This window comes from Lithobates pipiens, unplaced genomic scaffold, assembly GCF_037356315.1.
Source record: "Lithobates pipiens isolate NorthernLeopardFrog02 unplaced genomic scaffold, aLitPip1_a1.2 Scaffold_22, whole genome shotgun sequence".
Lineage (NCBI taxonomy): Eukaryota > Metazoa > Chordata > Amphibia > Anura > Ranidae > Lithobates > Lithobates pipiens.
In genome coordinates this window covers 325,856,531-325,869,832 of record NW_027507784.1, presented here as the reverse complement: position 1 = coordinate 325,869,832, position 13,302 = coordinate 325,856,531, and the positions used below count along the sequence as shown (strand labels likewise).

The 13,302-nt window shown below is 47.8% G+C and overlaps 1 protein-coding gene across 2 annotated transcripts in view; it reads right to left on the bottom strand.

Moving 5' to 3' along the window:
* The window catches only part of FBXL16 (F-box and leucine rich repeat protein 16), a 110,385-nt gene that overhangs the window by 16,440 nt on the left and 80,643 nt on the right, over positions 1-13,302 (bottom strand). For both annotated transcript variants that reach the window (XM_077449559.1, XM_077449558.1), the window contains exons 2-3: positions 9,525-10,219; positions 526-1,034 (exon numbers count right to left, since the gene is read on the bottom strand). In XM_077449559.1, the coding sequence (XP_077305685.1) occupies positions 526-1,034; positions 9,525-10,211 (1,196 nt within the window). In that variant the 5' untranslated portion in view covers positions 10,212-10,219. The remainder of the gene's footprint in view (positions 1-525; positions 1,035-9,524; positions 10,220-13,302) is intronic.

The following is a 13,302-nucleotide window of genomic DNA, read 5'->3' as shown; positions in this document are numbered from 1 at the left end:
CCCTTGTACACACGGTCGGACATTCCGACAACAAAATCCGTCGGATTTTGTCCGAAACTGGTGTTGCAAACACACGGTCGGACAAAGTTGTCAGAAAATCCGATCGTTCAGAACGTGATGACGTTATTTCGTTGCGACGGGACTACGTTCAGGCTAGTAGCCAATAGCTTTGGTCTAGGAATTTGATCTGAGCATGCGTGGCACTTTGTCCGATCGGAATTCTCTACAAACGATCGGACAAAGTCCGATCGGATCATGTTGTTGGAAAATTTTATAGCCCAGCTCTAAAACTTTGTCGGTCAGATATTCCGACGGAAACAGTCCGATGGAGCCCACACACGGTCGGATTATCCGACAACGCGGTCCGATCGGACATTTTCCGTCGGAATTTCCGACCGTGTGTACAAGGGCTTACATCTACATTACGATACAAAGAATGGAGCTCAGTTCTCTGCCTTCCATCAGATTTAGAATATCAGGGTGACAAGTAACTTTCATGGCCACCCTGTGCCCTTCCACACCTACCTGTCGAGAACCAGTTCCTCCAGCTTGTGCAGGTCGCAGGCGATGTACTCTAGTGCCGTGTCCGTCAGCCTGGGGCACCACGACAGGTCCAGTCCTCGGAGCCTTCTCAGGTTCTCGGCCACCAGCTCCACCCCATCATCGGTCACTTTGGAGCAGCCGGAGAGGCTTAGGACAGTGAGGTTGGGCAGGCTGTGGACCACGTTGACCACGCCGTGGTTGGTGATCTCCCAGCAGGAGTGAAGGCGCAGCGTGTGCGTGGCCCGGCCCTGTTTGGCAGTAAAGTAAGCCAAGGCGGTGTCCGTTACGTGGTAAGCCTGGAGGTTGAGCTCGCCCAGGTTGGGGAGGAGCTGAGAGATGGCTGCCACTGCATCGTCCGCCACGTTGATGCAGTCACTAACGCTCAGGGAGGTGATGCGTCCGTGTAGGCTGGACCACAGGCCAGCTTCCGTGAAATCGTTGCATCCCGAGAGCTCTAATCTTACCACGCCCTGCATCTGCTCCAGCATCACCTGGTGGGAAACAAAGACAGAGTTAAAGACTTGCTGAATTTTCAGATTAATTTGGTTGTATCTGTTCTAGATTCTTCAAACCAAAAGGTATGAAAAGTTTTACTTTTTTTTTTTTTTTTTTTTTAGAAAGCAACCACAGCCTGAGTAGAAAAGCCAGTCCCCTGCCAGTGTGAAGCTTGAGGAGGTGCGAAAGTCTTACAATTGGTTTTCTTTAGAAAGCAACCACAGCCTGAGTAGAAAAGCCCGTCCCCTGCTAGTCTGAAGCTTGAGGAGGTGCTCAAAGTCCTATTATTGGTTTTCTTTATAAAGCAGTCACAGCCTGAGCAGAAAAGTCCCCTACCAGCATGCTGTAGATGAAGGATCACCCGAATACAGCACATAGACACTTTGGGAGCCAGGGAAAAGAGTCAATGTGTTTTGTCATGAGTAAGTGCTGAGATGCGCAAAACATGTTGACCCTTTTCCCTGGTTCCCACAGTGTCAATGTGCTGTATCCAGCTGCTTTTATTATAAAAAAAAGTTGGATGTCTTATTAGAGTGCAGTTGTCTGGATCTTTGGAGATTTCTCATGTATGCACCTATGCAAGTGTTTTTTGTAAGCAGTGATCTCCCTCCAAAGGTCTTCATGCTGTACCCTCTCCCGAGGTCTAACACATCCCCTGCTAGTCACTAGAGCTCTCCAATCAGCAGGGAGCATGTGTTTTGCTGATTGTAGAACAGTAGCACTGACTCACCAGGGTGGCGTGTTGGACTTCTGCAGAGATTAAGCAATAAGACCTTTGTCAGGGAGACCACATAGAGACAGTGAGAGCCAGGAAAAAGGGTCAACGCGTTTCAGTAAGTGCTGAAACTCGTTTAAAGATTTTCCTGGCTTGCACAGTGTCCGTGCTGCATCCAGTGATTTTATGATTTAATAAACATGGATGTATTATTAGAGTGCAGCTGTCCGGATTTTTGAAGATTTCTCATGTATGCAGCTATGTGAGCTGGGCTAGCACCCGAATGTGTGTGAGGTTGAAGCATATTGATGGCGGACTCCACTTGAGCACCAGCTTATTGTTCAATACTGTGATTTGGTGATCCTGAGTTGTGCCCATCGAAACTGTGTTATTAACAGGTTAACTTTAAAAAGCATCACTAGCTGCACCACTAGGGTGCTTGGACATAAAATGCAGCCTATCTCCAGCCTAAGAAAGTACCCCTCAATGGGGGTGGGCCACTCCACTGACTGCTGTGAACTGTGAGTTTAAAGGAGTTGTAAACCCTCGTGGCAGAGAGACAGGGTGCCCTGGTCCAACTTTGATCGTCCATCACACGCCCACATGCCGCGGGCGCAATCACATGTCTGTCCCCCCTGGCTGAACTCACTGCAGACCAGACTGTAGCCCCCTCCTCCTTGGCTCTAACATTTCAAGTACACAGGCTGGGAAGAGCCGAGGAAGAGGGGCACCACACTACAGCACCTGCCTTAAGGTATGTAATTACAGGAGTATTATGCTGAGGAGGGGGACAGGGTAATTGGGAGGGGGCATTGGCAGGTAACAATTATTCTGCCAAGAATGATTTTAGAGGGGAAGAGTTAGAGGATGGGGGCTAGGGGGTGCTTTTTGGGGGTTAAACAGAACTTGTGCTAGAAGTAGAAGGGGGGCAGATTTGAAGTTTGACCCCTCAGCACAATTCCTCTCCCCTTACAATACACCCCTAGCACATATTCTCTACCCCCCCCAACAAATCAAAGATCCCATCCCGGCTCTATCCATCCAGCCCAATACCATCCCTGCTCCATCTACCCCCCTGATCCCCTCCTGGCTTCATCCACCTTCCCCCAATCCCATTTGGGCTCCATCCACCTCCCCCCGAATCCCACCCCGCCTCCATCCACTCCCAGATCCCATCCCTGCTCCATCCCCCCACCCCAGATCCCAGCTCCATACACCTCCTCCCATCCCATCCCAGCTCCATCCACCCCTTGATGCCATCCTTGCTCCATCCACCCACCCTTGATACCATCCCGGCTCCATCTATCCCCCTGATCCCATCCTGGCTCCATCCACCTCCCTCAACCCCATTCAGCTCCATCCACCTCCCTCCAATCCCACCCCACCTCCATCCACTCCCAGATCCCATCCCTGCTCCATCTCCCCCACCCCGGCTCCATACAGCTCCCCCCGATCCCATCCCGGGTCCACCCACACCCTCGATCCTATCCTGGCTCCATCCACCTCCCTCAATCCCATTCGGCTCCATCCACCTCCCCCCAATCCCACCCCACCTCCATCCACTCCCAGATCCCATCCCTGCTCCATCTCCACCACCCTGTCTCCATACAGCTCCCCCCGATCCCATCCCGGCTCCACCCACCCCCTGGATCCCATCCTGGCTCCATCTATCCATCCATGGTCCATCCATTGTGGCAGGTTAAGCAGCTCCAATGCACTAGTCTGCTTGGTGCCCGGGGGGGGGGGGGGGGGGTGATACCATGCTTTAACACACCGGGTTACACCAACCCTAGTGCCGCCACTGCTCAGTAGTACACACACTTGCTAGCCAATGCAATCTGCTAACCAACAAGAATATGGTAGCTCCCACCAATAATTCTAACTTAGATGGGCATGTCCCAGGTCAAGCAATCAAACTGCCTGGAGGAACCATGAGGTGGAAACAGTTTTGAGAAATTTTTGTCTAATGGTGGCCATGCACATGGTCATTTGAAGATCATTTCAGCCACTTTCAACCAGTAGGGATGAATGAAATTGTGAGTTTCTGCTTTGGTAAAATTCTCGAAAAATCTGTATTTTCCATTGGTTGAAATGCATTGGAGTTAAAGTAGCAGTTCAGCCTAAAACTGTTTCTAAACCGCGTACACACGACTGGACTTTCCGGCAGACTAGGTCCGACGGTCTTCCTGACTGACTTTTCAGCAGAGTTCCGACGGACTTTCCAGACAAACTGACTTGGCCACACACGAACGGACTAAGTCCGTTCGAAAGTCCGTTCATTTTGAACGTGATGACGTAAGACGGGACTAAAAAAAGAAAGTTCAATAGCCAGTAGACAATAGCTTCCCTTGCGTCGTATTTGGTCCGTTGAACCAGCATAGAGACGAATGGTTTTCCCGACAGATTTGAAACATGTTCTATTTCTAGATCCATCTGATTTTTTTTAAATAAAAAAAATCTGATTATACCACACACGATCGGATTGTCCGATGGACTGATCCCGTCGGACCTAGTCTGCCGGAAAAAGTCCGGTCGTGTGTACGCGGCATAAATCTACTCTGTGCCACATTCTAAGACTAACCTATCTAACCCAGTAAAGTAAAAACCACTATACATACCATTTCTGCAGCCGATCCGGTCTGGTGTCCTGCAGCAGATGCTGTGTAGAAGAGACAACCAACAACGGTTGTGAAATGCCTGGGAAGAGACATCACCCATAGTTACTATGAGGCTTCCCGTTGTTGGCTGCCTCTTCTGCACACGCTTACACACTGAAGCCATGGAAACCGGACCGGAGCGGCTGCACAAAAGAAGTGCATAGGGATTTCATTTTTACAGCGGTAGATAGGTTAGTCTTAGCCCTTGTACACACGGTCGGACATTCTGACGGAAAATGTCCGATCGGAACATGTTGTCGGATAATCAGACCGTGTGTGGGCTTCATCTGACTTTTTCCGTCGGAATGTCCGACCAACAAAGTTTGAGACCTGGATATAACATTTTTCCGACAACATGATCCGATCGGACTTTGTCCGATCGTTTGTAGAGAATTCCGATCAGACAAAGTGCCACGCATGCTCAGATCAAATTCCTAGACCAAAGCTATTGGTTACTTGCCTGCACGTAGTCCCGTCGTAACTAAAAAACGTCATCACGTTATGAACGATCGGATTTTCCGACAACTTTGTCCGACCGCGTGTATGCAACACCAGTTTCGGGCAAAATCCATTGGACAAAATCCGACAGGTTTTGTTGTCGGAATGTCCGACCGTGTCCGACCAGACTTTCCGGCTGACTAGGTGTGACGGTCTTCCCGACGGACTTTCGGCGGAGTTCTGACTGACTTTCCGAACTAACGGACTTGGCCACACACAAACGGACTAAGTCCATTCGAAAGTCTGTTAGTTTTGAACGTGATGATGTAAACGAGACTAAACAAGGAAGTTCAATAGCCAGTAGCCAAAAGCTTCCCTTGCGTTGTATTTCATCCGTCGGACCAGCACACAGACGAATGGTTTTCCCGATTTTAGTCTGTCGCAATTGAGTCCGTCGGATAGATTTGAAAAATGTTCTATTTCTAGGTCTGTCTGATTTATTTTTTGAAAAACGATTGGACTAGCCCACACACAATCGGATAGTCCGGACCTAGTCTGCCGGAAAGTCTGGTCGTGTGTACGCGGCATTAGATTTCGTTTTAAGCTGAACTTCTACTTTAAGGTAGGTCAGTCATTCAATCTGGTTTTGTTTCAATTTATATCCCCTTGTTAAGGGTTTAAAAATGCACTGCAAAATGTGCCTGAAAAACATGTGTGTGTAAAGTGATTGTAAGGGTTCATTTTTTTTTTCATTTTTCATTTTTTTAAGTAACAAACATATCACACTTACCTCCACTGTGCAGCATGCTTTGCACAGAGTGGCCCCGATCGTCCTCTTCTGGGTCCCCCGGCAGCTCTCTCGGCTCCTCCCCACATCAGATAACCCCCTAGGAGAAGCGCTCTCGCTGGTGGTTACCCCTAGGAGTCCAGCATTCTGCGGCCATAGCCGCCGAATGTATGACTCGCCACCGCCCTCTGGTGCCTGCGTCATTGGATTTGATTGACAGCAGCGGGAACCAATGGCTGCGCTGCTATCAATCTATCTTATCAAGAGCGAAGAAACCCAAGCAGAGAGACAGCACGTCCCCGCCGGGTCAAATTCCAGGGCTCAGGTAAGTAAAACGGGGGGGCTCGGGGGCCAGTCACTGCCAGGTGTTTTGTTCACCTTAATGCATAGGATGCGTTAAGGTGAAAAAAACACAAAGGTTTACAACCCCTTTAACTCTACAATGAAAAGCATTACTTTTCATTCTTTTTTACGTTTTGTTCCCTTCTTTGTTATATTATATTATATGGTATACTAAACCCTGGAGCCTAGGTTCACACATATGCGATCTCAGACATCGCATGTGATTCACACCCACACTGCAGGTGCCGATCACATGCAATGTCTGTTTGATGCAAGTTCAGCCATACTATTGTATGGCTGAACTCACATTAGATTCTCAGAAAACATAGTGCAGGGACCCCCCCCCCCCCCCGCATTGAAATCGGATCGCATGAGTGTTCTCACTTATGCAATCCGACTGCTGTACGAGCTCACAGTTCACACTGCGATTTATGAACCGATCTGGGGGTGTCATTAACAACGTATTGACACCCGCAGTGGTTCGCAGAGGGGAGTGCGAACTGCCTGCGGTCCCGTGGGAGAGATGCAATGTGGGGACTGGCGCTGGAATTGCGCTGGTTCCCGCATTGCACAAGTGTGAACCTAGGCTAAAGATTTATCTTTAGTTTTGGATAGTGGTTAGGAGAACCTCTGCAGGGTTTCGATGGCTGTCTGTGTTCCCCTTGGGTAAATTTGCCCACTTTGCTTGTCTGGTGAAAATTGTCACTGGAACAGAAAGTGGTGTGAAACCCAAAATGTTGGAAATGTCACCATAACAGAAACAGAGGAGAAATCTTCCAATGGGCACACCTGTTCTGGTGACAATGGTCTAGGACAGTGTTTCTCAAATCCAGTCCTCAGGCCCCCCCCAACAGGTCATGTTTTCAGGATTTCCCTCAGATGAAACGGCTGTGGTAATTGCATTTTACAACAGTCCACTAGTATGATTTATGTCCTTTATGGGGCACAGGAGTTTTTTTTAGAGTTCTGCAGAAAGTTGTGTTACTGCTCATTCAAGCTCTGATAAAGGGGGATTTTTTTGGCGCCAGAAACACGTTGGCTACCTTTTTATCACCTCAAGTTTATCAGCAATAAATAATTGTAGACTCTTAATGCTGTTTTTTTTTATTTTACAAAGAAGTCCAAGGAAATCTCAATGGAGACGGCAAAAAAAAAAAAATTGCTTGACAAAGGTTTTGTTTATTCCCTACTTTATTGAAAAGTCTTTAGATATACTTTTGTAGCACCCTCTACATTGATAGGAAGCTAGGCCTGCTAAATATGCCTACACTCACACAAAAAAGAAATCTAGCACCTAATTGTTTTAGTTTCTGTGGGCTGGGAGTGGCACAGTTAGCAGCTGGTGACTCACAGCCAGTGTCACTGAGACCTCCCTCTTCCTTCTAGAGGATTCTAGAAGGAGAGGAGAGGTGGAGCTGCCTGGTGTGTTCACCAATCCCCAACCTGGATTGGCAGGGGCAGGCCTCCTTAAATACCAAGGGACAGCCCAGCTGGGGAGGAGTTGTCGGGTGGAAGAACTGAGGATGAAGGACTAGGCTGTCAAGGCCTTTGAGGAAGCTCCGCAGTCTGGGGGGGGTGACCTTGGATGCAGCACAGAGCCCTCCAGGAAATCATGGAGGCTCTGAACAGGAGGCACAGGAGAAGCAAGAGAGGTCAGCAGGAGCTAGTACTGCTGGGCAAGTCTTCAGGAGGGAACCACTCGTTGCAGCCAGGAGGGCTGGTGAGTGACGTGCAGTCAGGAGGGAGGTACGCCTGAGAGGACTGGAAGATTGCAGTCAGAGATGGGTGCAGAGCCAGTAGTGAGGACTGCAATGTCATGGGCAGTGGAGTTGGGCCGATGCAGGCAGGAGAACTGGTAGGGCCTGTAGAGGGCTGTCTGGAAGCAGTAGTCCACCAATAGCACAAAAAGGACAACTAGCACAAAAAGACTTCCTATTTTCTGCTACACCATAGGGGCGTGTGGTCCCTGCCTGCAAAAGGCAGTTGCTAAGGCCTGGCTGACCTAGTGTCAGGCCTAACCTCACATGTGCTAGCTGTTTCTGAGAAGCAAGAGTTGTGCAGGAGGAAGCGCGAGAGAGAGAACAATAGTCTGCAAGCAATAGTTGTGGAGAAGTTTTGTGTACATAGTTGTCCCAAATGATTGATATACAATCCTCCTATTGATTGATATACAATCCACCTAATTGATTGAGATACAATCTGCTGGACATCTCATAATTCCCTTACCCCATCCAAGTAAAATTCCCTTATAAAAATAACAAAAACAAGCACATGGACTGTTTTCTGCCAGAGAGTGACTAAGGAGTGAACACCTGGCTGGGCAGGGTGACAGGTGGGCCACATCACTTAGCAGCCCCTACGGGGGTACTGCTACACTTTAATCCAGTTTTTCTCAACATTTTTCTCCCCAGAGGAACCCCTAAAATAACTTTCAGGTCTCCAGAAACCCTTACTAAAACCAATTAATTGGGGGGCAATGGTAAAAATGTCCTTTACATTGGTGGTCAGTAGGACGAATGCAACCCTTAGCCCTAGTACACACGGTCGGAACATTCCGGCGGAAAATGTCCGATCGGACTGTGTTGTCAGATAATCCGACCGTGTGTGGGCTCCATCGGACTGTTTCTGTCTGAATATATGACCGACAAAGTTTTAGAACTGGGCTATAAAATTTTACGACAACATGGTCCAATCGGACTTTGTCCGATCGTTAGTAGAGAATTCCGATCGGACAAAGTTCCACGCATGCTCAGATCAAATTACAAGACCAAAGCTATTGGCTACTAGCCTGAACGTAGTTCCGTCGTAAGGAAATAACGTCGTCACGTTACGAACGATCGGATTTTCCGACAACTTTGTCCGACCGTGTGTATGCAACACCAGTTTCGGACAAAATCCGTCGGACAAAAGCCAACAGATTTTGTTGTCTGAATGTGTGTACAAGGGCTTACAGTGAGGGTCAGAATGTAACCATTACAGACAGCTGGTCTGTAATGGTAGCATTACGACCATCACTGTAAGGGTTGCATTCTTCCTACTGGTTAATTGTCCCTTTTATTTGATGGTGTCTCCATAGTTTCTAGGCTGACACCACTTACCAAAGCCAGCAGCATGACAACAAGCTTAAAGTCAGTTAGTTTTCATGCTGCTGGCTTTGTCAAGTGGTGTTGGCCCAGGAACTATGAAGACACCGTCAAATGGGGGGACAATCAACCACAGGTCAAGGAACCCTTAGCAACCTCTGAAGGCACCTAACAGTTCCATTGAACCCTGGTTGAGAATGACTGTTTAATCTGTCCATTTTAAGTACCCTGCTTTAAAAGGGAGTTAGTGAAAACCATTTTGTGTCTGTTTCTCCAACCATTGCGTCACATTACTTGATTAACACAACTTAAAGCTAAAGACCAATTAGTACATAACAAATGCCCACCAATGGTCTGCTGACCAAAGAAAGTAACCATACATGGTAGACTTCTTAAGATTTTTGCTAATGTCCTCAAATTTCTGATTCTCAAGGAATGAACATATTATGTAAAGGGTTGCTTACCTCCAAGCCAGCGTCGGTGATTGTTGACCTCTTCAGACTTATAGACTTGACCCCTTTCTTAGACAGGGGATAGTTGTCAATGAACTCACAGATGTCCAGGTCTGAAACCCCAACCAAACAAAATGAGTCAAACCCACGCACCGCAAACCCCTGCAGACTGACAAACTCCTTCTCCCCCGAGGGCAGCACGTTGTAAAGTTCCTTGGCGTGCAGAACTGGGGTCATTCCAACCCAGAACTTCGGCTGGTACAGCACCCGCCTCCACGTCTTGCTGACCTGCGCAAGAATGCATTTCTCGCAGGCCGAGAAGTAACAAAAGAGCCGGTTGAGGATCTTTTCGTCGAAGGCCAGGTGACAGTCCATGCCCTGGTTCTGAACCCTCTCCATGGAGAGGCCACAAGGGAAGGGGGGATTTTCTTCTCCAGGGCTGAGACCCAGCGGGATGGTGTGGGTCGGAGGTGGTGGCAAAATGGGTAACACTGAAGGATTGACATGCTCTGTGTGCTTGGGGAAGGCTTGACTTAAAATGGATGGCACTGAGGCGGGCTGGCAAATTCGGTTCTTGACAGCTGGTGTTCCTTTGGTGATGCTGGCAGAGCCCAGGCCATTGGTGGGGCTGGGGATCTTCACCAGCCCGTTACGGGGCAAGCACTGGGCCTTGGTGTCTCCGTTATTTGAGTTAGACATGTTGACAGCTGTGGAGAAGCAACGGAAAATACATAGATATTAGTGTATATTATATACTGTATATCAAAACCTAGAATTTCATATATACTTTAAAATGTTAATGTACAGTGTATATAAATGTAATTTTCAATATTTTTAAAGGAACATCTTAAGATAAAATATTAAAATAATACCTGGTGATCTTGCTATGAGGTGCCTTGTTCAGGCCCTTCCTGTTGTATACAGGGTGACAAAGCTCTGTCCATGTCTCCCACTTGTCCTTCTGCATTGTTACATAAAAATCTAACTGTGTGTGGCTAGTTTTCATTTTTGGCCAGCTCCATTAAAACAAAATTCCATCCAAAAATAATTAAAAAAATAGTTAATAGCCCACAGTGGAATGCACAGGTTCAAATGCGCATGCTCCCATGCAGGGGCGGACTGACCATTTGGCTACTCGGGCACTGCCCAAGGGCCCCGGGCCACTAGGGGGCCCCATCAGGGTTACCAGCCTCAGTAAAACCAGGGACAGTATGTAAAAATCTGTGTTTTTTTTTTACATCTGTCTCTGAAATGTCCCTTACCGACATCCTTTTGGTCTAAAAATTCTGAGATTATAGCTACCCCACCTCTCCAGTACCTTCTCAGCCAATAGAAACATGTCTGTGTATACTGTGTGTACATGTCTGTGTATACTGTGTGCACATGTGTGATTGTATACTGTGTGATTGTATACTGTGTGTGTATACTGTGTGATTGTATACTGTGTGATTGTATACTGTGTGATTGTATACTGTGTGTGTATACTGTGTGATTGTATACTGTGTGATTGTATACTGTGTGTGTATACTGTGTGATTGTATACTGTGTGATTGTATACTGTGTGATTGTATACTGTGTGTGTATACTGTGTGATTGTATACTGTGTGATTGTATACTGTGTGTGTATACTGTGTGTGTGTATACTGTGTGGAGCCATAATCTCTGATTGTCTGGGGGGCCCATAATCTCCTATTGCCCGGGGGCCCCATGAGTTGTCAGTCCCCCTCTGCTCCCATGTGTTCCCATGCGGTCAGGTTTTGCAGCCCATTTATTTGAATAGGCTGCAAAATGCACTGGAATGCAGAAAAAGTGGTGCAATGCAAGCATTACTTTTTTCAGAACGTACTGCACCAAACTACGTGGTATTGCAATACTACGAGATATGGTGCCTGCAAACAAGCTGCCTTTGCGGGATGGGCTTGGGGAGCTATTAACAAATCACTCCAATGAAAAAAGGGCATTCAAGACAGTGAAAGGAGAAACAGCACAGTAATGAGCTCTGTCACTCAGCACTCTCCTCCTATCAGCATGCCGCATTCCGGAACATGAGCTTATTTTCTCCTTGTGCTGCTTCTTCCTCTCACACTGCAGCCATGCTGTAGAAGGATTGCAGGAGCTGATACCGGGTCACATTCAGGTACTTACTGCTTGTATTTAAAAATGCACTTAATGGTGTATTCGTGATTACATGAATTAATTGCATTAATTTGTCCTTAATATCTCCAGGGAGCTTTAAATAATAAACTTAAAGGGCCGGTGTACTGTGAAGAACGCTATTACTGATTCGTCTTGAAAATGTTGGATAACCGAGCTCTGTCCATTCACAGTTCTAAAGCTGCTGTCCAAGGTGCTGAAACTCCATTTTCCGTCCGTCAGTTTCCCTCGTGAAAGGTTTGCTTGAAAATATGTTTGTGGCCCATGCAGACCAAAACGCGGTGCGGGAAAGGTGAACGTGCGGGAAAGGTGAACGTGCGGGAAAGGTGAAGTGCGGGAAAGGTGAAGTGTGGGAAAGGTGAACATGCAGGAAAGGTGAATGTGCGGGAAAGGTGAAGTGCGGGAAAGGTGAAGTGCGGGAAAGGTGAACGTGCGGGAAAGGTGAAGTGTGGGAAAGGTGAACATGCAGGAAAGGTGAATGTGCGGGAAAGGTGAATGTGCGGGAAAGGTGAATGTGCGGGAAAGGTGAAGTGTGGGAAAGGTGAACATGCAGGAAAGGTGAATGTGCGGGAAAGGTGAATGTGCGGGAAAGGTGAATGTGCGGGAAAGGTGAATGTGCGGGAAAGGTGAATGTGCGGGAAAGGTGAAGTGTGGGAAAGGTGAACATGCAGGAAAGGTGAAGTGCGGGAAAGGTGAATGTGCGGGAAAGGTGAATGTGCGGGAAAGGTGAACGTGCGGGAAAGGTGAAGTGTGGGAAAGGTGAACATGCAGGAAAGGTGAATGTGCGGGAAAGGTGAATGTGCGGGAAAGGTGAATGTGCGGGAAAGGTTAAGTGCGGGAAAGGTGAATGTGCGGGAAAGGTGAAGTGCGGGAAAGGTGAACATGCAGGAAAGGTGAAGTGCGGGAAAGGTGAAGTGCGGGAAAGGTGAATGTGTGGGAAAGGTGAAGTGCGGGAAAGGTGAATGTGCGGGAAAGGTGAAGTGCGGGAAAGGTGAAGTGCGGGAAAGGTGAATGTGTGGGAAAGGTGAATGCGCTGCCCTTGAAAATGCCAGTAAATTGTTAATGGCACCTCAAACGCATGTCAGGAGATTGTGACCACCTCTCTATGGAGCCGGTTCACACATCTCCGGAGCGGCTCCATAGGGAGCACAGGGATTAGCACAGGAGGTATAGGGAATTGCTTAGGAGTCTTGTGCGTTTTCTGGTCCATTTCAGGTCCCAATTCAGCCAAAACTTGGGGCTGAAATCGGACCTGATGCGGTGAACGGAGGCGAACTGGACCCCCGCTGTGAGCCGCTCCATGCTGCGGTGTGAACCCAGCCTCATACATTATTAAAAATGAATATTAAATTCACACAGTGTCAGCACCTAAATATGACCGGATATCAGTGTCTTGCAATCCCTGTAGAGCAGGGCTGGAGTGTGAGAGGAAGAAGCAGCACAAGCAGCCAATAAGATCTTGCGCTGACAAGAATCATGGTAATTGGAGGAGAGAGCAGAGTGACAAGCTCATCACTGTGCTACTTCTCTATTCACTGTCCAGTAACAGGTTGGGGGCTGGTACAGGATTACCTGAGTTGAATGATACTGAACATCAAACTGAGGACACCTAGTGGCAAAAAAAGGTACTGCAGAA